Genomic DNA, 21,987 nt, shown 5'->3' with positions numbered 1-21,987 from the left:
TCTGGACATACAATGTTATTGTTTAAAATAATAAATACACACATACACTCAAGGGGAATGGTACAAGACAACCAGTCACGACAGCTGAAAAAACATAAAATGAATAGAAAATTTTTAAAACACTGCTATGTAGCCATGAAAGAACAAAAATAACCCAACCACCATGACAGAAGAGCCTTAGCTAACTTTGCAAAGGAACTGGTATCAACAAGTGAGGTATTCCATGTCTATGAAATATCTTCTTTATTTTCATAATAATTTAGGCTTTAGGTAAGGTGTTCTGCAAAGTACCAAGCTAAATATGAATATACAGATAGAGATAAATATAAGTATATTCTCCAGTAAGTTTTAATAATGTGTAATATATCCTGGCTTTTGACTCTCTACAACTTAATATACCTTTTCAAAAGTTTTCTCTTTTTTGTATTTTATTTAGCTTTTCTAAGTCAAAATGTAGTAATGGTATGCATATGAAATTTAGAGTAAATAAAGACTACTAGGAATTTAAACACTTGTCCATCTAGAAAAAACTGATTTTAGGGAAGAGGCACATATACAAAAATAAATAAAGCACAATGCTGAACAGACATACATTACTAAAATTTGATGGTCCAAAGTCTTTCATGCTATTGTTAGGAGGCAAAATGAATCTCAGTACATCTCTTATTCAATATGTTATTTATTCTCTACAAATTAGGAATAAATTAGTATGACAACATAATATATCTGAAAGATTAATAATGTGCACATTGTTTTGTGTTATTCCACATGCCTGCAAGGCCCTATGACAAGAATATGCAGGCCACAAAATAAAGTGCTCATGAGTTCAGAAGTAAAAGGTTGGTCATGAAGTCATATTTCAGGCCCCATTATGTAGATCTTATGATACAGTTTTAATTTAATACCCACAAACTCCTTCCTTCCCACAATCTGAAACTTCAGTCAGTGGTGTTTTACTGCCATTACTTCAGGCACGGCTTCATGTAATTTATCACGCCTTAAAATCAGCATCATATTTTTCTTGTGTGTTTTTCTGCAATGTTCGTCACTACCACATGCAAAAGAATCACAAAATCGTAATTTCTTTTACAGGAAGAATGAAGATATAGTATTACCCCATTTTGCAGAGGAGAGATTAAGTCACTAGACATATAGTACTTATTAATTTGGGATGCCTACAGCCCAACTTTTTCTAAGTGTTTAGCATTGCATAACTCCACTCTACACTTTCTAGAACTTTTGCTGTGAGAATGCTCAGTATTTCAAAAAGCCTAGCCTCTGACTCCCAAAATAATGAATATACTTAATAAGAGGTCAGCTAGAGAAGGTTTGGTTTAAATTATTATCTTCTCTCTCAGATAGCCTGTGTAGGAGGCTGGAACAGAAATAAAATCTCAAAGAAAGCATCTACCCAGATATCCTTCCCTTTCCTTCATTCACAGTTTCAAGCTTTGCAACAAATAAAAAGGAGAGGAGAACTGCAGGAATTGGAAGGTATCACCATAGAAAGCAGGTTCATCTCCACAGCACACTTTACTAGTATTTGCAAAAAATGAAATGTGAAGGTATAAATAACATCTGTATTACACACACAGAAAAATGGGATGAAATAAAGTTATGCAGCTAAACTAGTATCATCCATCATTAACTGGTATCATCTAGTGTCATATCTAGTATTTCTTAGTGATTTGGGCCTAATGGCTGCAGTTGCAATGAAATGGAGTTTTAAAATGCAATTTTACAGAATCAAGATGGAATCAAATAGGAGAAGAGGGAAAAAAAAAACAAACTACCACATAAGAATTTCTTCATATGAAACCAGTTACTCAGGTCAAAACAGGTTGGAAAATTTTGCTTTCCTGCACAAGCTCTTGTCACTTGAACCCAGAAAGTATTTACTAGCACTTGCAGGGTGCTGCACTGGCCATCTTAGTCTCCACCTTTCCTCCTCTCTGCCTGCTAGTATGTAATAACCTGCCATTACACTGAGAACTTAACTGCTAAACTGAAAAAATCTTCTATAGAGGCTAATCTAATGTATTTATTATACTATTCCTTATAAAATACGTGAGGTCTTGGGTTGGCTGTTTTTTTTAGGTACAAATGGGTACTGCTCTATCTGAAAAATACTTTTTATTTCCTTACTTGATTCTTAAGTGACATAAGTGTTACAGCTTTTCAGTGAAAACAGATGAACACATTTCTTTACATAGACCCAGGCTGGTTTTTTTTCCTTCTTGGATATAGATAAACTATACCAAAGAGTCAAAATCCTACCCAAACCTCAACAACCCAAACTCCACAAACTGAGGTAACCACTTGATATAGAAATGTTCACTTCTCATAACGAAACTTAAAATTTGATGAAGAAATAAGCAAATGAAGTCAGTTCTTTTGAGATGCATGGAACATAGTCTTAAATTAGAAGTAACTGGCTTAATTTAGGATGCAAAGCACTGTGAGCATGATTTTGTATCTCAAGGTTTTCTGAGACACATTAAATCAATTCACATGGGTCAGTGTACAGACTTTATTTTTGTCAGATCTTATACTTCATTCACATGTACCTCTTTTCACAAATACAATGTGTTTATAACCACAAAATACAGAAGTGGTCACAGGTAATGTAGTATGAGCCCAGCAGCAAAATCTTCTGTTGGAAATGAAAATTAATTTGCCCCATCACTGTTACTGGCTCATAAAGCTTTGGGTGTATATACACACTGATATATAACCAGGGCAAAATCATGAGCAATTTCTACTGAGCTCTATGGATATATTAATTATACTGCTTATTAAAGCTGCAACTGAATTATTTCTTATGACACCTGTAGTGTCGTTAGCTGAAGTTATGCTTTGATAAGCACTCACTCTAATATTTACAGCAAGGGTAATGTTTTGAATTAAAATAGAATATAGGGCACAAACAGCACAGAGAAAAAAAAAGTCTTCTGAGTATTCCAAGAAAAATGCATCCATCAGAGACACATGTGGTTTTTTTAATATGAAAAAATGCATATATATATATCCCCATAGTTAAGAATATAAGTACATGGCAAAATAAACAGGAGTTTTAAAAGAGACAGCTGATGTCTCATTTTAATGTATCTCCAAGGCTGCAAAGGAAAAGAAAAAAAGGACAGAAACTCAAGAGGTTTAATACCAATAAATATAGCTAATCTGTATGCATTCTGTGCCACACATTAGAAAAAATATTACTGAAAATGACACTGATTTTTCCAAATACATGTTTTTAATCGTAAAGCACAATTTGATTTTTTTATCTCCTAAATCAGCTCATGAAACCAAGCAAGGAAGGCCAAGTACTTAGAAGCTTGTAAGGTCTTGATCAAACTTTGTAATTTTATAACATTTCTAGTTTAGGTTACCTCAGAAAGTAATCAAGCAATAACAAACTCAAGAACATTTAGTCATAAATTTCTTTAACTATTTCAGTTCCAGAAATACATTCCTCAGGACAAAACCTTTCATGGCAGGGCTTACATGACTGCTTGCTTCTTCACACGTAACTGTTTAGGACACATGGCAGTTAAAACCATGTGAATTAAATATGATTTAATATGTTCAGTGGGAATTTTATTTACTTCACCACCATAAATTTATGAAAACTCACTTCCATTTCTTTTTGATGATATTACAATTAGGAAATCACTTGTGGAATAGAATATGCACTCTGGAAACCTTTGTTTTACACTTATCTGCAAAAGCTACCCCATTTGCTAAGAAAGATTCACTTGGTGAGTAGATGCGAGATCATGCATCTAACAGCAGTGAAAATGTCCCACACTGAAAATGTGGAAATCACCCTTGAATTCAGTCAGACTTTTAGGAATCACAGACTGAATCACAGAATGGTTTATGTTCAAAGAGACCTTTTAAAATCATCTAATTACAACTCTCATGTCATGGTCAGGGATACTTTTCACAAGAACAGATTGTTCAAAGCCCCATCCAATCTGACACTGAACACTTAAAGCACATGAAAGAATCATAAATATTATCCACACAGCTGAAAATGAGTTCCCAGACTGACAGAAATAGAAGTAGGTGTAACACAAATGGAAATCAGTGCACATTTGAGATGCACAGTTTCAAAAAATAAAAAATAATAAAAAAAAAAGATTGAAACAAGGCCACAGAAATTCTAGACAAACGTTTATGATTTTCTTTACGCAGATTGTTCAATGAAAATTTCAGATTTTTCATATGACAGTGGAGAATAGACATCTGATCATATTGCTCACTGTGTGCTAATTGTGATCAACATTTATTGGATTGTATCTTTCTGATGGTTTAAGTATACATGCTACCTTTAATAAAATACAGATACATGAAAATATCTGTTCATCCATTCTTATCTACCTGAAACTATTCCAGAACATGAACACTGCTCAATACAATTTTTGGTAGTGCATGGATGACTGACTGCATAAGACATGAATATTCTGACCTAGCTCAAGCATACCATATTATATCTTCCTTTAAAGCACTAAAAGTAATCTAAGGTTTCCATCACTAATTGTATATCTTCTATGTTTTTTTGAACATAAAGATATTTGATGGACAGCCTAATTGGAGACTTGAACTGTAAGACAATTTCTGAACTGGCACTTTGGGGTAGGACTAATTCCCTCCAGCTATTTATTTTTTACTTATTTCTGCTGCTAGGTGATTTTTGTCTCCTGCTTTCAAATATCACACATATTTCGCTCAAATTACGTTTCTTGGTCTAAAACACCCATTACAAAGCTATAGAAAGCTGATATATTTTCATATTACAAGAATATTTAAAATATTACTTCTAATAATTTATCAGCATACAAAAGATTTTAGTAGGAGATGGAAAATGTTTACTGTAGTTTTCTAGAATATTCAGCTATCTTCTAGGTGAACTACATGGAAAAAACAACCAGTCAGTGTCAGAGTCTGAACCATCATTATGCAGTTTGTATTTATTGGCAGGCCACTTGCTAAGTGGCATGGCTCCACAATTTGCTTAGCATAGCTTGAAACTGAGCAGGCTTCCACTACTGCTGAAGTTGGGAATGGATAGAACTTCCACCTCTTAATCTAGACATAGCAGTACAGCAGCTGGCTCTGAGGTGTGCAGAACCATCAGCCTTCTCTGAGAAAAACAAGAGGGATCTTATTAATACGGAACAAGTGTGGTGAAGGTCTTTAAACTGAGCTGACAAAGGCATGTGGAGATGCCCAGCAAGTACAGCACAGCAAATATGCAAGGGTAACAACATTTTAACAGCACTACATGAAGACTAAAAACTGAAAGCACAGATAAGGTTAATCAATAGAAACATGGACCAGGAGAGGTCTTTTAAGGATTTTCCTTATCCATGCCTCTGTTATGTACCATTCCTGTTTGGTCTTACTTTCAACTTTACATTTTAGACAGCACTAACGGTGGGATTCATTTAGGATTGAATTCTAATGCATTCAAGAGCTGTCTCTCTCTTCCCTTGCAATTATGGACTATGTCTGGATACCTGACAGGAGATTAGACGTTTAACATTTTGATTGATAAGGTCAGATGTGATGAAAGAGACCAACTGAACAGTTCATCCCTGCATCAAGAAAACTTGTCTGATTTTGTAACCCTATTTCTTTTTTGGTTTGTTTTCAGCTGCATGGCTACCCGTGTAACTGCTATCACCCTATTCTAAAGAAAAAGAAAAGACCAATTGTTGAATTAAATGAAACACGAACACCAAAATTTTGACTAAACAAATGACAAAAGCTGTAACAATTCTGTTTTAAACCTTGTGGTAGATGTGCTGTACCATTCCCCATGCAACTCAAACAGTAGCAATATCATCCAGTAATCAGGAAGATATAATATTGTTTAATTATTATGAATACATTACCTAAAACAAAATTATGTATTATTACTTACTATAGCTACCACACTTTTAAACAAAATCAGCTATTATTCTTGACTGCTTCATGCTATGCCCAGATAAAAAGTACCACTATTAGCATAATGGCCTTTTAAAACATACTATGTCATTCATACAACTACAGAAGTTATTTGAGATAATATTTTTTTGTTTCAGGGTGTGTTTAGAAGTGGAGTGTGAGTGTAGGTGCACAAATCTCATAGTGGAGTTGTGCACATACCAGTTTTCACACTAATTGTAATTCATAAATATTGCTTCTTTTTTCTGGGCTCTATCACTGACATTAATTCATAATGCTCCACATTGCTTTATACAGCAAAATCTAGTAAGACTCTAAAAAGAATACAAGGCAAAAGACACAGTGCACATTACATGCTACAGTATATTAAAGCTTAATTACTACAAGCATATAAAAGGTTGCTCCCAGGAGTTAAATTTTTTTACAACAGCACCTACTAAGTCATGGTCTACAGGATGTGCATGAGGTATTTTATTTGGGCACAGTCCAAACTAGTTCAACAGTGATGGTGAACTCGGTACACTTGGAAACAATTAAGTTATTCCTTCTGGTTCCAGAAGTGATTATCAGTACAATGAGGCAGAACAACATACTTTATTCTGGGAGCAAGCAACTTCACTTGGTACAACACTTCATATTGCTTATCATGCCAGCATTAACATGCCTTCACCACAAGATAAGATATACTTAAAAGCAAGAAGCAAAGTAGAGGTGCAACAGCTGCAGATCCTTGGAGATGCTATGTGTTGCAGTAACTTCTCTGCAGTTGGATCATATCAATAATGCCAAACTGACAGGAAGCCACCTCTCTTATCACATATCTACTCAGAAACTATAGGAAGGTAAGACTAAAACTTAAACACATATAACACGTACAACATCCACAATAGAACAGACATGGAAAATAGAGTCTGAAGAGAACAATGAAGAAGGAAATTGAAATGTCTGGACAATGCGAGCAGGTCTCCAAAGACCATCACTGACAGGCAGACAGACTGCTATAAGCAATTAGGAAAAAAAAAAAAAAAAAAAGCTGCCAGGGGAAGAGAGGTGAGGAGAGACAAGGATATGGAAGAGCATGCCTTATTTACTTCATCCAAACCAGTAGCAGCATGATAGAATGTAGACTAGAGAGGGACTCACAGCATGGTGTACCAAAGAAAATGCAAAACATGCCATCTCAAAAAAACCCCCAAAGCTGAGAAAAAAAATACATTCAGTAACATCTTCATAAATGGGTTAATAAATGTCGTTAAAATGAATGTGACATGTAATACAAACTATCCATGGCACTTTCACTGGAACAGCACAATAGCTTTAATGAGTACTGTATTATGAGTAACTGGACTCAAAACAGGACCAGAAATGCAAAGTATCAGGAATTCGGTTGTTGTTAATGGAAGATGAGACTGCAAGAGAACATGAACTACTGCATTGTAAGACGTGTTTTAAAGGAAGACTCTGGGGAAAGAAGGACATCAATGAAGGTGTGAATATGAAAACAATATGGCAGTACAAGGGCTGGTAAAGACGAAATATACATCGTCATGATACAGTCAAAATGAGGACAGGAGATATTAACAATAAAATCTGCTTTCCAAATGGCAACAATCTGATACATCAATGACTCCACAAAGGGGGGAAAAAAAGCCTAAAAAACTAATCCTGTTTTATTTTGTACTTCCTGCAAAGAAGTTAGTGCGTGAGTCACAAGAAACACTGGAGAGACAAAATGCTGTTCTCTCTCTCCTCTTTGAGATTGGGGGCTCATATATAAATATACACACAGATATATATATACACACACACATAGATAGATGAATATATATAGGTATATATGTGTGTGTATATACAGAGAAAGATAGACAAAGATGTTATCTTCCTGTGTTCTTGGCAAGGAATTAGTCCTGAAGTTAGAAGGAGGTAGGATTGAGGTTGGAAGGAAAGGTAACGAAGAGGGCATACCGCTTTCGGCTTCTGCAAACGACAAGAAAAAAATTGCAAATCAAACACTTTGATAAGAAATCAACTGACACCAAAGCAAAAGCAAAAAAACCCTTTATTTAAAAGTCTTCAAGGATTAAAGGTTTTTCTGCTGAGAATGAGAACAAATATATGGATAGACAAAGAGAAAATTTTACAAGAGGAGTGCAAAAGAGGAGCAGGAGGGAAGAATCCTGGTTAGGCTTTCCTTCTTGCTTAGTTATGTAGAACAAAAATTCAGGGGAAAAATGAAGGCAGAAATCTCTCTAAAAGGGATTTCAGACGAGGAATTTGAATGTCTGAATTTTAAACTGTTATTTTTTGCTATATATTTAACATTGGGATATTTTCAGGTTCATGTTCTCCATGTTTCCTTTGCATTTTTCTACAAAAAAGCAAAACCTCTCCCAGTGAGCTAAGAGCATTTTTTAACTTATAGTATTTGGCTTGCATCAGGGAGACAAAAAATCATTAAAGTGCTCCCTGTTTTTAATCATGGGTTATAACATTCCCAGAAACCAATTAGAGATGAAGGAATGGTTAACTCATATCGTGAGCTGGAGTTACGAGAATGCAGACTTTAGTGGCTGGTCAGAAACACTCTAAACTGAGATTTTTAAACTCAGAGATTTCTTCGATAGCTGAGAAATAATTTAAACGTTATCGAATATATAAATACAAAGGTTAAAAAAATCTAATAATGGGGTTTTTTTTAATTAATCTTCAAGAGGCCTCAATAAGAAGCAGTTGCCTAGAAACTCTACACATTATATGAAAAATAATATGCATTTATCATTTATAACTATATTACTTATATTTAGGCTTGACTATCTGCTTTTAAGCAATCCTGTAATATCATAATTGTTATTAATTACCTACCTAAACTGACAAAAACTTCTTATCAAGGCATACTTTCTGTTTTGTGCAGCTTTATTAGTAGTCAGGAAAAACGAAGAAAAACATCTGTAGGCAGGAAGCTCAGCTGCCACTAACATGTACATTAATATGAACTTATTTTACTAGATAATTTTAAATTACTATTGATTTCAAATTTTCTACAGTAGAGTTAACAGAATTTGACTGTAAATCAGAAAGGTTTAGAAAACTAGAATCTAGGTGACTGCCTGGCCAAAAAAAACATGCAGAGGTAAATTAGTATTTATGTCATTCTACATCTAATGAAGATAATAACAGTCAAGTAAAAGTCTGCCATTCAATGAGATGGGACTAGTATTTATCCTTAAGACTGAGTTGAAAATTTAAAGAAGGGATTAGGACATTTAGAATTCTCTCACATTACTACTGTTTAGAGCTGCACACACTCTTTAATCTTATTCACTGCTTTAATTCTGAGAGCAAAGTGATGAAGGCAAATGAAACTAATCTTAACAGGAAACTCCCTGTGTAAGGAAGCAATCTGATAGATAATTTAATGATATAGACATTTAATAATGACTAGTAATAAAAATTAAACAGTTGGTAGTAAGACCTTCTCATCCTTTAGAGAAAGAATGCTTTGAAAATTTCCCCTGCTTCTGAAAATACCATTTCAAGAGCTGTTTCAGCTATGGCAGGAAGCATTAGCTTTTAATGAAAGGGTGCCATCTTCATCATGTTCTAAATGTTTAGTTATATTTAGCACTGTTTCTCTAAATTTTAAATGATATAAAACTTCTGTAATAGTTTTACAAAATATGAATGCAAGGTATAATTATAAAATAAATCAGCATGTATTTACTTTTCGTCACTCTCACAAAGACTGAAAGTTTAAAAAGAATATCCATAGTCAGCTGTCTCTTCACCTTTATTAAGAATTATTAAGATATGAGCAGAATAAAATATTGCCAATGTCAGCATCAACAAACTTAATTGACAAATGACAAATGTCTATTGTTCAAAAAGAGCTTGTGCTTCTAAACTGTGTTATTCTAACTTTTATTTTAATTCCCCACCTTTACATTTAATAAGATGCATGGAAATGCAAGTGTACTTAGGAGGTGAGAAACTGAAGTTTTGTTGCATTACCTTTCTGGTTTGAATAAAGGATCAGAAAACCACAAATATTTAGTTAACATATTTGAGTTGAAAAGCACAGGAACAAGTAGAACAGTAAAGATACGCTGCAGGTAGCTATGTGATTGATCAAATAGTGACCATAAAATTATCACTGGTTAATAAAATCAGCAGATATTACTGTCGATCAGAGTTATAAAAAAATGTGTCTATCTACCTTGTATGCCCTCCTCTTGTTACATACATATTCAAAAGTTCCACCTGTTAATATCCCTTTGATAGTATTGTTTCCAGCAATTTTAGTCTTTTTTTTCCATACTATAATAATTATTTCAAACTGTTACCTGTGTGGCTTTAAGTAAGAAATATATGATTGTAACACACTGTGTTACTTTTTGTGGGATCCTCTGCATCACCTTTTGATTAAGAACTCAATCCAACTCCCACTGAAGTTAATGCAAAGAATGATAGAAGCCAAGAACAATCTGTTATTACTGCAAAAGACTGCAATATTAGCACTTATGTAAGTAAATGACAACTAAAGTAATGGCAATATAAAGTTGGCCAATAATTGTTAGGAGAAAAAACAGAAACCAAATTTTTCTTAATACTGAAGACAAAATCTGGTAAATTGTTCCACTGCTGTTACTATCATATTTTTCCTTTTTCTAGAAAGAGATTAAATTGTTCATAGAAGAATAGATTGTTTGCTTTACATTAGCTAATGCAGAATGACGTCTTTCAATGGAAAAGTATTTTAAGAGTCCAAAAGGAGTTAACTACAGCATAAAAAAATCTGACAGTAAAAAAACCCTAATTTCTTAATCAGCATAGTGTGAACAAAAATGATATCCAACAGTACATACAACACATTTAATTTTATAACATATGGAAGAATCCAGCAAAACCAACTGTAGGGCATGGAAATACTCATAAATAGTTGTAACACTGCTTTTTCCATGTCAAATGTCTAACACAGGTTTTATAATTTCTTTTAATAAAGAAAAATTATGAAAGTCAATACTAAGTATTAAACTTTCAAAACCCCAGAAATTGCAGAATGAGTTCAATTGATAGAATTGGTTCTCCTGTGAGAAGAAGCAATTGTCCCCAAAAGTGTCTTTGGCCACTAAAAGGTGGCCAAAAAGAAGATGAACTAGTATGTATCACTCCAGGTTTACTATAGCAGTATAAAACATAATTTCAAATGAGGAAAATAAAATTCCTCTCCGAGTCAGTATTGTCATATTTTTATTATCTTCCACATGTTGCAGAGAACATTTATAACATTTTTCTTACATAAAAATGAATATTGTTTAAAGCAGTGATGGACAAGTTGATGGAAGATTGACTCCAATGTTCAATTAGTTTTCTATGAACTTTGCACAAAAAAAAAATAAAAAATGCACAAAACGCTTCCCATCTGTGAATTTGTACTAAAAATAATGATTCTTTTTGGTTGATTAAAGTAGCCAGCCAATTGGTAATTTCAAGGCTAAATGAATCTTTTCCAGTTTCATGATGTTATTCATGTAAGTTTTGTCACAACAGATACAATTTAAATATTCTGTTTACCCTTTATTTGTTTATCCTGTATCATATAATAAACTAATTTAAATTAAATTTGTATTTTGAGAATACACATAGCCATAATGAATTTTGATATCACATCTGTTTTCTACTTTTCAGTAGTGTAAGCTGGACCTCTGATTAAAAGTGATACACTATAAACACAAAAAAATTTAAGTTTTTCCACGAGGAAAATCACTCCTGGAGATAAGACATTTGTACTACTGCATGTTTTACTAAACATTCTGACTTGGGTTAATTTTAGGGAGAAAGAGGGCAGAAATAAGTCCCTTTCAGTCCTATGTGAAATGCTGCAATGCAATGGCATTACATTCTGAAATGTTTAAAAGAATAGCTATGTTCATTCTGAAACAAAAAAGCAAGCAAAATTCTTGACAGTGCATTCGAGAACTTCAAGCGGCGGCATGGGACGTACCTGCTTTCGCGCTTTTCCGACTTGTATTCTATGGCTATCATTAAGAGCTTTAGTTTCGCAAACACCAGTCTGCAGGAAGAGAAGAGGCCAGGAGTCAGTCCCTTTCCACAGCCAACATCACACACGGACAGTTCCCACCACAAGGTCGAGTGTCAGTTCAGAAATATGCTGGCCTCATTAGGAAAATTTGGGGTAGAGAATGGTAGGCCTAGAACCTGGGTGAAGGTTAGCCTTATGTTACTAAACATTAGAAGGCTCTGCACTAGTGGGAAATAGATTGGTTAGTTTATCTTCAATCATCATCATCCACACTTGATCCAGCAATATCCAAGGGCACAGAATGTTAGGAACTACATTTGCATCTTGAAAATATATTGGTTGGAATATGTTCACACAGTACACACATGTGGAGTTACAAATAGAACTTGCAGACTGATATTAACTTCTGTTTCCATCTAATTCTTCACCCCAGTGTTGACGTGAAAAACATTAAATTCTTCAGCAATATTGAATGTCCCACCCTCACTATCTCTGCACACTCTTTGTTATCCAGGCGTATGGCAGCCTATTTACAAAAGAATCACATTCCTAGACTTGCATTTATGACAAATAACCTGAGAAAGCAGAACACTTCATTTAATTTCTGACTTTTAAAATGCCATTGACTGCATGAATTTAAAAAGCTACACTACAAAACCTGTTCTCAAAGTCTGCATATTTCATGGATATCTGAATACACTAAGCCTATCCACTGACTCAATTTCCCCTTCACAAACCAATGCAATGGACATTTTGCTGTCCTTGTCCTTCAGTTCTTCTGGAAACTGAGCAGTCATTTCTTACAGTAATAAAAATACCGATGCACTAAACTCATTAGTAAGTAGCACTACATTTTAATTTTCAATGTGCTTTTAATAGAGCTATTAGTGTGTTGGAAAATTTGAGATAAATCCTTTTGTTTCACTGTAACTAGCTAAGAGTTTGCTGATGTTTCAGATAACCAAATACTTGAGGAGAGCTCCAAAGTTTAGACATGTTTCTAAATCTCAGTAAGCATCCTTTCTTTATTGATTATTTTATCTCCATTCTACCAGCACAGATAAATGAATGTCAGCTTTATGTCAAGTACAGTCTCAGTCACACCTTCTTGCAAACTCATATAGAAACTTGACACATTTGAAAATGGTTTGGCCTGGAGACTAAACTGTAGCTAGTGTTAACAGCACAAACTACTGTTCATTCTTCATATAATATACTTTTCTGAATGATGAGATTTCCTGTTTCAAGAAATCCACATAAACTTTTGTACCTATAGTGAAAAACTTTTCCCCTCAGCAAACTCATAACACTGTGGCTGACACAGTGGAAGGATGGATTGAGAACCCCTTAACTTTATTAGCAAATTGATGACTAGGCTCTGTCATATCTGCATCCCAGACAATTTATAAATGGATAATATTTGTCTAACACTTGTTTCCCCCTCACTGTTATGCCATGTTTTTGCCCCTGTAAAAATTGGGAAAGGTGGGGAAGTTAGAGGAGTAGAAACATACTCATCCTCATTCACATAAGAGATGTATTTTACTTCCTCATCTATTTCCTCCTCTATGAATGGAATCTTCAGAAGTTTTTCTGTTAACCAGTTTGACACCAAGCTCATCCAAGTAGGGTCAGTTTCCTTTTAAGCATTTGCACAGTCCCTAGCAAAAGCTGTCCACTCCCTTGTGGTGACCTTTCAGTATGGCTGGAATGAAGAGCAATGCCAACCAAAGAGGAAATACGAGTGTGCTAAACTAACCTGATTATGTGGACAGAGTATTTATTATACAAACCTTATGCATGCAAATCTCTCATTCACAGACCCATTGTAGGATAAATATAAGCATTTTTCAGTCTCCAGAAATAAAGCTGTGGCATGACTTACACTATGGTTATGTACCATGTGCTTCTGTCTAAGAACTGAATAGACATATCTTCTCTGAGATATTGCACTTGTTGCAAGTGATTTGCAACCACTTCCACAGAGCTCCAGGTGCCACACTGCTTATATGACTCTGTGACGTCTGTTAATTAAGGAATAGTTTCCTTGGAATGGAACACAAGCCAAGATGGTCATGCTGACCACCACTATTCAAAGAATGAGAATCATTAAAAAAATAACAAGATAGTACTTGTGAGTAAACAACTGAATTTAAAAAGATTGCTAATGGGTTTGCTCCATACCAAAACCATTTATGCTTTCATTTACAATCACTTATTTACAAATCTCTCCTGAAACCAGGCATTACAATGTTCCAGACACTTCCATGCAGTGATTGCTTTAATGTTTATTTTATTAGACACCATCGGATGTAGCAACATTTGGACTCTAGCAGAGTGAAAAGGTCTCATGCAAAATAATGAGATTTCTCTTGAAAGAAGGGATATGCTTCTGCATATTAAATGTATTTCTACTTACTCACAAACTGCAGGGAAGGACAAACCCACAAAGGCACTAGACAGATATTCTGTATACATTTCATTTGCAACTCCTTCCAGGTAGTATTTCTGCCACGTATCCTCCTCAATCTAAAACCAAAGAAACAGATGCAGAGTTCTGAGTAAAAATCACAGCTTTCTTTGAAATTTACAAACAACTGCTTAAACATAAATCAGATTTTAACACGTAAGCCAGTACACAGTTAACATCATTTATTTTTAAGGGATTTTCTACAATGCTGAAAAATCCCTTAAAAGCAGAATCTCTGTAGCCAGTAAATCAAGAATCGTATGCAAAAATAATACACTGAATTCTTGTTAGGCACACTGAGCATGGAGTGGAATGAAGTTTTAGAGAGCATGAGGAAGTAAGCTAAACAATTTTCTCTTTTTAAAAATAGTAGAATCATAGAATGTTAAGGGTTAGAAAGAACCTTAAAGACCACCTAGTCCGAACCCTTCCTGCCATGGGAAAGACAGCTCTCACTAGACCAGGTTGCTTAAGGCCTTATCCAACCTGGGGCATCCACAAACTACCTGGGCAACCTGTTCCAGTGTGTAACTACTATCACAGTGAAGAATTTCTTCCAAATATCTAGCCTGAATTTTTCCTCTCAGTTTTTACCTACCTCAGTTTTTACTCCTTGTCCTATCACTACAGTTCATAACAAAGAATCCCCCTCCGGCCTCCCTGCAGCCCCCTTCAGATACTGGAAGATTGCTAGGAGGTCTCCACACAACCTTCTCTTCTCCAGGCTGAACAGCCCCAGCTTTCTCAGCCTGTCTTGGCTGGGGAGGCATCACCAGCTGCAGGACAAGGGAGGGAACTGTCCTGTTCTCTCTGCACTGGGGCAGCCACACTCAGGTCCTGGGGGTAGTTTGGAGCACCACAAAATGAGAAAGACATTGAGCTGTTAGAGTGTCCAAGGGAGGACAATGAAGGTGGTGAAGGGTCTTGAGCAGAAGCTGTATGAGGAGCGTCTGAGGTCACTTGGTCTGTTCAGCCTGGAGAAGACTCACCTCAGTTTCAGCTTCTTCAGGAGGGAAGCAGAGGGGCAGACACTGATATGCTCTCTGCAGTGCCCAGAAACAGGCTCCGGGGGGATGGCCTGAAGCTGTGTCAGGAGAGGCTTGGGATATCAGGGAAAGGAAATCACCTTCACCAGAGGGTGTCTGGGCACTGAACAGCTCCCCAGGGCAGTGGGGACAGCACCAGCCTGACAGAGCTCGAGCAGTGCTTGGACAATGCTCTCAGGCACACGGTGGGACTCTTGGGGATGACCTGTGCAGGGCCAGGAGTTGGACACAATGATCCTTGTCAGTCCCTTCAAACTCAAGGTACTCTGTCATTCTATGGTTCTCTTGGAACAAAAAATTTCAAGTTTTCAAATTTCAGTATTCCAGAGCTGTTTTGACAGGACTTAATATAGTATTTTAGATAAGTTTGCATTTTTATCCCACAGGGTGAGTATTAATTTGGGATTCATCGATCTTTCTCTCATGTTAAGCTAGCCAAAAGGCACTCTTTCAAAAAAATGCTCTAAAGAACAAGATGCAAACTTGTTAAGAAACCTGGTAAAATGCAAATTACAATGATTTTCTTTCCTTATATTTTTTTGAGGTTTTTTTTCTTTGTTTGTTTGGTTTTTGTTTTCTTTGGGCATTTTTGTGGGGTTTAGATTTTTTTTTAATTTGTTCGGTTTTTTCCCTTTTTTTGATTGTTTGTTTTTGGTTTTTTGGCTGGGTTTTTTTGTTGTTGTTTTTCTATTCCCTCCTCCTGTTGAGAGGCTGCCAAATAATCAGTTACTTTAGTTCTGGAGATGTAATGACTGCAAGAATAAATTGCAATATGGAGATGTTCCAAATCATATACAGTCTGACAAGTGGGCTGCAAACAATCAGGAGAAATTTCTTCCATAGAAATTCTTTCACCATGCAGAGGCCGTGTGGGATGGTAAAAGGGATTTGCATTGTGTTATTCCCCACCACACACAGAGAAGCCATATCACATTTTTTATAACCCTTTTATTTATAGGAAGCCTGCAAATGTTGCTGATCAGCAACTCTATATACATAAGAGAGATAAAGTGCAGGCTTGGTAAAAAACTAAGAGTAATGATAGCAAGGGCATGTTTGTAACTTTTGGTCTATTTTGTGGCTTTTTCTTAGATTGACACCACCTGGGGTTGGGAAAAAAATACAAATACATTACAAATCTCCCTTTCTACTTTCTTCCCTTCCTTTCTTTTCTTTAGGCAGATGGTTTTGATTTGGAGGAAGGAAGTCCAGATCAGACCTACAGTTAAATACTCACCCTTAGTCAAGGACCAAGGACTGGAAAAAAACAATCATTCACAAAGCAATGATTAAGCTCCATAGATACCAGTTAGTGGTACTAACTTATTATCTGTCAGGATACCACAAAATGTTGGTTATAGAATTTAAAGAATTAGGGATATTAGGGATGGTATATAATATTATTATAAGATGATTATAACATTCTACTAAAGATGATCTTTCTGTTTTATTTCCTCCTGAACCATGACATTTTCCCATGATTTCAAAGAGACGGATAGTATCTTTTGTGAGGAAAAATACTTTAGGAGTAATTATGCTCATGACTTTTTTAAGCCTTTGTGATGGTATTTTAAAGTTTAGGTAACTGATGGAACCAATCTAGAATGGGCTGTACTACCAAAGCAACTTCAATCTGTATCTTCCTTCTTCCTCTCTAGTACTGCAAACACATGATTATCTCCCCCATAAGTCACACTGCAATTCTGTCTCCTGGTAGTCATAAAACAAATTATCCACTGCTTCAATAGCCTATATGAACAATAGCTGGAAAATTACATACTGCAATCCAAAAGAAGAAATGTAATTTTCATCTGAATCTTTTTTTAAGTCATGATACTCCTCTGCTCTCCTCCATTTTATAGATATTTATACATATACTTTATATATATTTATAGATACAATATTTTTATCAGCAAATATATTTACATAATACAATCAATTCCTAGTGGGACATAGTGACAGAGATATGAAAAAATGTTGTAAGCACAACCATTAGTATTGTCAGAAGAAAATGAAAACCTTTAATACACCTAGCCCTACACCCAGCAGTGTAATTATCAGGAGCTCTGTAGCTCCAAAAGATCCATCTTGCTCATAGCATTTGCTTTTCAGTGTAATGACATAAATAGTCGTATGAAAGAGACTGAGTGTATCTGAACCTGATCGTGCTATATAATCTCTTCTGCCAAGATCACAGTATCAAGACAGAGAACAAATGCTAGAGTTGCAGTGTAACCCAGATGATCTTAGCATTGATTAAGTCTGATCCTTAACATTGAATAAGACCAGCTCATCACCACCATGGAAAGCCTGAAAACAGGGCGAAGCCTTTGAGGATGTTTAATGTTACAACTCTGTCTCAAACAACATAGATGAGAATGAAAAGGAAGTACCAACATAATCATAGAATGGTTTGGGTTGGAAAGGACATCAAAGACCATCTCATTCCAACCCCCTACTGTAGGCAGGGATCCCTTCCACTAGACCACATTGCTCAGTCCCATCCAACTGGCCTTGGACACTCCCAGGTATGAGATAACCACGACTTCTCTGGGCAACCTGTTCCAGTGCCTCACTACCCTCAAAGTAAACAGTTTCATCCTAATCTCCAACCCAATCCTGCCTTCTGCCAGTTTAAAGCCGTAACTCCTTGTCCTAACTCAATATTCTTGAGCCCTCGAATATTCTTGATTGGTAGCTGAAAAGGAAGTGTACATTGGAAGCAACATAGTTCAAATATTTCCTCGCATTTACCTATAACGCCCTTTCAGCCCACACAAATTGCTTGAGTGAATGTCTTGTTTTATTATGCCTTTGCACATGGATATCTAAATCTGACAGAAAAGCAATTGTCTGAAAGCAGTTCTTATGGTCATATCATAGGGTGAAGCGTCTTAGATTTACAGTCTTAGCATTGCATTTCCTTAATTACTATAAATTATCAACTGCCTCCTTACTCAGTTCCATTGTCTGCTGAAATCAAAGCTAACAAATAACCTTAGTAGTATGAAGACTGTACAATCTCAGTCAACTATTTCCACAGCTTTTTGTATGCACGGATGATTTTTAAAATTTGTATAAAAAGAGTATATTTTATAAAATGTCAAATATGCTAATTAAGATTAGTTCTAGTTTAAAATGAGATTTATGCACTTTTCCTCATTAATACTAAGGTAGAATTTTGTAGTGTGTCAAGGCAGAGAGAGTACCCTTGAAATATAATGACATCTAATTTTTTTTTTTTAGATTCTGGCCTTGATGGATTTGAACTGAAAGGCATACAGGCTCTACTTCCAATAGCTTCAAATATACAAAACAGGGCAAGATTTCTATCCAGTCATGAGGCCAAGGATAGACTGGTGTTGATCTGTTCAAATGATTGACTGAAAATGCAGTCCCATGGTAGACTTTAGCCCAAGACAAATACACTCTTATCACAAGGACTGATACCATGTATGCACAGCAAACAGTTTTAAACACCAACAGGTTTTAATTCCTAGAATCAATGATTTAAAAACATTACAGTCAGGAAGATCTTTACGTGATCTTTGAAGATTAAAGCATTTGGTAACAGGCTACATTTCGTATTTGGTTTAGGTCCTGTGAGTAGGATCATGTAATCAGTTTATTATGCAGCTTCCTGAAGAACCTCACAATAAATCGAGACATTGCATTTCCTTCTCACTGTCCTTTTAAAGTCCTCCTACTACATGTCAAGATATTCCCTGTTCATAATCCAGTTCCAAACTTTAAAACAGTCCAAGGCTGCCTGGGTGGTCAAAAATAAATAGCAAACAAACTGATGCGTTCCAACAGTGTAGGTAAGCACCCAACTTATGTAAATCTGTGTGGCTTTACTATGTCTCTCTTTCAGCCTGGACTAGAAAGGAATGTAAAGCCAGTACTGAATATGTGTAGGTGTGAGCAAAAGCTGCCAAAAGCCCACAAAACACTCCCACTCTCAAAATAGCTTAGAGGATAACAGAGACAGCCCTAGGTAATTTACAGATCTGCAATGAGGTGCAATGGCTGTCTTACCTATAAAGACAAAACTAATTTGGCTGTGGACTTGTGTTACACTTGAGTACTAGATTCCATATTTTATTAATTTAGACAACACCACCAACTTGGCTTGTAGGTTGTAGATAGGCTTGCAGGATTGTACACAGGGACAAAATTTGATCATCTCTGCCTATAATTACATGTATCTGCTTTTTGCAATGTTTTTCATATAGACAGACTTGTGGTATGCACTTCCTAATTCAAACAATACAGAAATTGTAGTGCAGTACAGTATTACCATCTTTTTCTGAGACTGTGCAAGTTAATAAAGGGTCCAAATTCCTTTTTTTAATATAACAGTAACAGTCTATATTATAAGACTGTATTATTAAAATGCAGGTGTAAAGTTTTGTGGCTTTTTTTTTTTCCCTTAGCATATAGTTTGGTGCAATCTATCTGTCTTTGTTTACAGAACATTAATCTTTTTGAGCTGATTTCCTTTTTGTTCAGCTTGGTGCCAAAATGAATATAAAGGATTCCATATGATATTACATTGCTAAAACCAAAAGGAAAATATTGGGAACAAATATAATATTTTGAGGTTTCTTAGTTTGTTTTACTTCTAACACTGAGCAGACTGTTTACACAAATAATTTTGCTGTAAAGTAACACATAATGAGTTAAATGTGTGCAATGTCACCATCAATCATGCTCATTTGTGTTTGACTGACCAAACATTTATGGCACATTAGATCACTTTCTAATCACACTATGGAGGTGGAACAAACACACATTCCAAGTCCTCATTAAAAAATACAGAAGTTTCTGTACATTTTCCTGGCAATCTCCTGACTGGTGAGAGACCCCACTAATAACGTTTACCCAAGGAATTTATGAAGGCCTGACAGTACTTAAATGGAATGTTCTTAATGTAAGGGGGTAGTTCTTTTAGGGAATGTACTTATTTCTCTCCAAGAGAGTCCTCTTCAGCATTTCTAATCAATGTAGCTGCTCTCCTGTGATACACTGCTGATTCACAGACACTATTCAGTTTTCTTTTTCAAGTTTTTAGAGTGAGACAGACATGAGAAAGAACATCATTTCAGCTAAATAAACAAACCTTTTGTTATTACCAATAGGGCTAGAGTCACATAAAGAAATCTGTCTCAATTCTTGTACATTTATTTGGCTTCAGATTTTGAATTAGTCAGAGATCTTTGGAAATGAAGATGTGCATTTTACTTGCCTAGAAAATTCACTCTTAATTATGTAGCAAATGTATTTTTAACAAGTATTAACAAAGTATTGCAATTTTAATGCACTCTCTTACAGCTTCTTTTGCTCCCAATACCACGTGAAGATGTCATTTAAAGTCACACAAGTTAAGGTATGTCTGCACATTACTCTGTTTATAACCATATTTAATCAGACACAAGAGCAAAACTAACAATGATAGCTTCCTCCAAATCAAATTTATTGCCATTTTTATGCTTATTCTTATTATGCTTATTATACAGAGAAATACTCAGATGTAATTTGAGTAATGCCTTGCAAAGCTGAGCCTTCAGCTTAAAACTGCTCATCAATGAGATTGAATCTGCAACTGTACTGGAACTATTATAGACTTGTTATAAAATAAGAAAACATAGGTGGCTAAGATAATGGCAGAAGTGGTTAGATTATCTTCTGGAAACATGGTACCTGTACATATCCATATTTTGACTTCAAGTGTTTTTAGATAAAAATCCAGGCCACAAACACGTGTGTTTCTAGTACAGTTCCCCCACAGTCAGACATTTGTCCACTTTATCATTTTGTGAATCTCTCCACTTTGTCATTGTTTAAAACCAGTATTAAAACAGCTTGAATTAAGACCGAGGCTTCTGAGGATACCCATATATTTGGATCTCCTTAAGAGAAAATCGACCCCTTCTGATTCTGGAAAGACAGAAGGTGGACAAAATTTTCACAGGTACTCTGGTTCCTAGAGTGCATTCATAAACAGGCTGCCTCAGTACTTTGCATACATTAGTGTGGCTGTTACAAATGTTTGAGACCCCTGAGTGTCACCACAGCAGACAAGAGTGGCAGAGACCAAACTGACTGGTAAGGAGAATGATGTTCACAAGAGATACAGTTTTCTTCTGGGATATAGGTAGAAAGGATTAATTTCCAATTGGCCATAAACTGAGGAGTCACAGACAGATTCCTGGTTTGCTGAGGTGAAACAACTTTTTTTTTTTTTTTCTTCTTTCAGTTGGGTTTTTTTTTTAGAACATGAATAAAGATGAAGATAGTGTAACTGCAGGTGGTAAAGTGCAGAGCCCAGACCTGTTTCTATATTGAAAACTGGCCTTTTTTGATGCAATAGTATGAAATATTTTTAACACATGGGAACCTGCTGTCTTCTAAGGATGCCTTCATAAAAATGCCAGGACTTTATAAGAAGCAAATAAAGACTCACTGTCCTGCACCAA

General features: G+C 35.5%; 1 protein-coding gene across 23 annotated transcripts in view; it reads right to left on the bottom strand.

Annotated features, from left to right (window-relative positions):
- KCNMA1 (potassium calcium-activated channel subfamily M alpha 1) overlaps positions 1 to 21,987 on the bottom strand; it is a 438,076-nt gene that overhangs the window by 111,209 nt on the left and 304,880 nt on the right. For all 23 annotated transcript variants that reach the window (XM_088059361.1, XM_088059362.1, XM_088059363.1 and 20 more), the window contains 2 exons: positions 14,412 to 14,521; positions 11,954 to 12,022 (listed from right to left, as the gene is read on the bottom strand). In XM_088059361.1, coding sequence (XP_087915487.1) covers positions 11,954 to 12,022; positions 14,412 to 14,521 — 179 coding nt within the window. The remainder of the gene's footprint in view (positions 1 to 11,953; positions 12,023 to 14,411; positions 14,522 to 21,987) is intronic.

Source organism: Pseudopodoces humilis, chromosome 9 (genome assembly GCF_049639895.1).
Source record: "Pseudopodoces humilis isolate 2021_Gansu_Grassland_sample_001 chromosome 9, ASM4963989v1, whole genome shotgun sequence".
NCBI lineage: Eukaryota > Metazoa > Chordata > Aves > Passeriformes > Paridae > Pseudopodoces > Pseudopodoces humilis.
The sequence above is the reverse complement of the archived record's forward strand: the minus strand, read 5'-3'. Positions and strand labels throughout refer to the sequence as shown.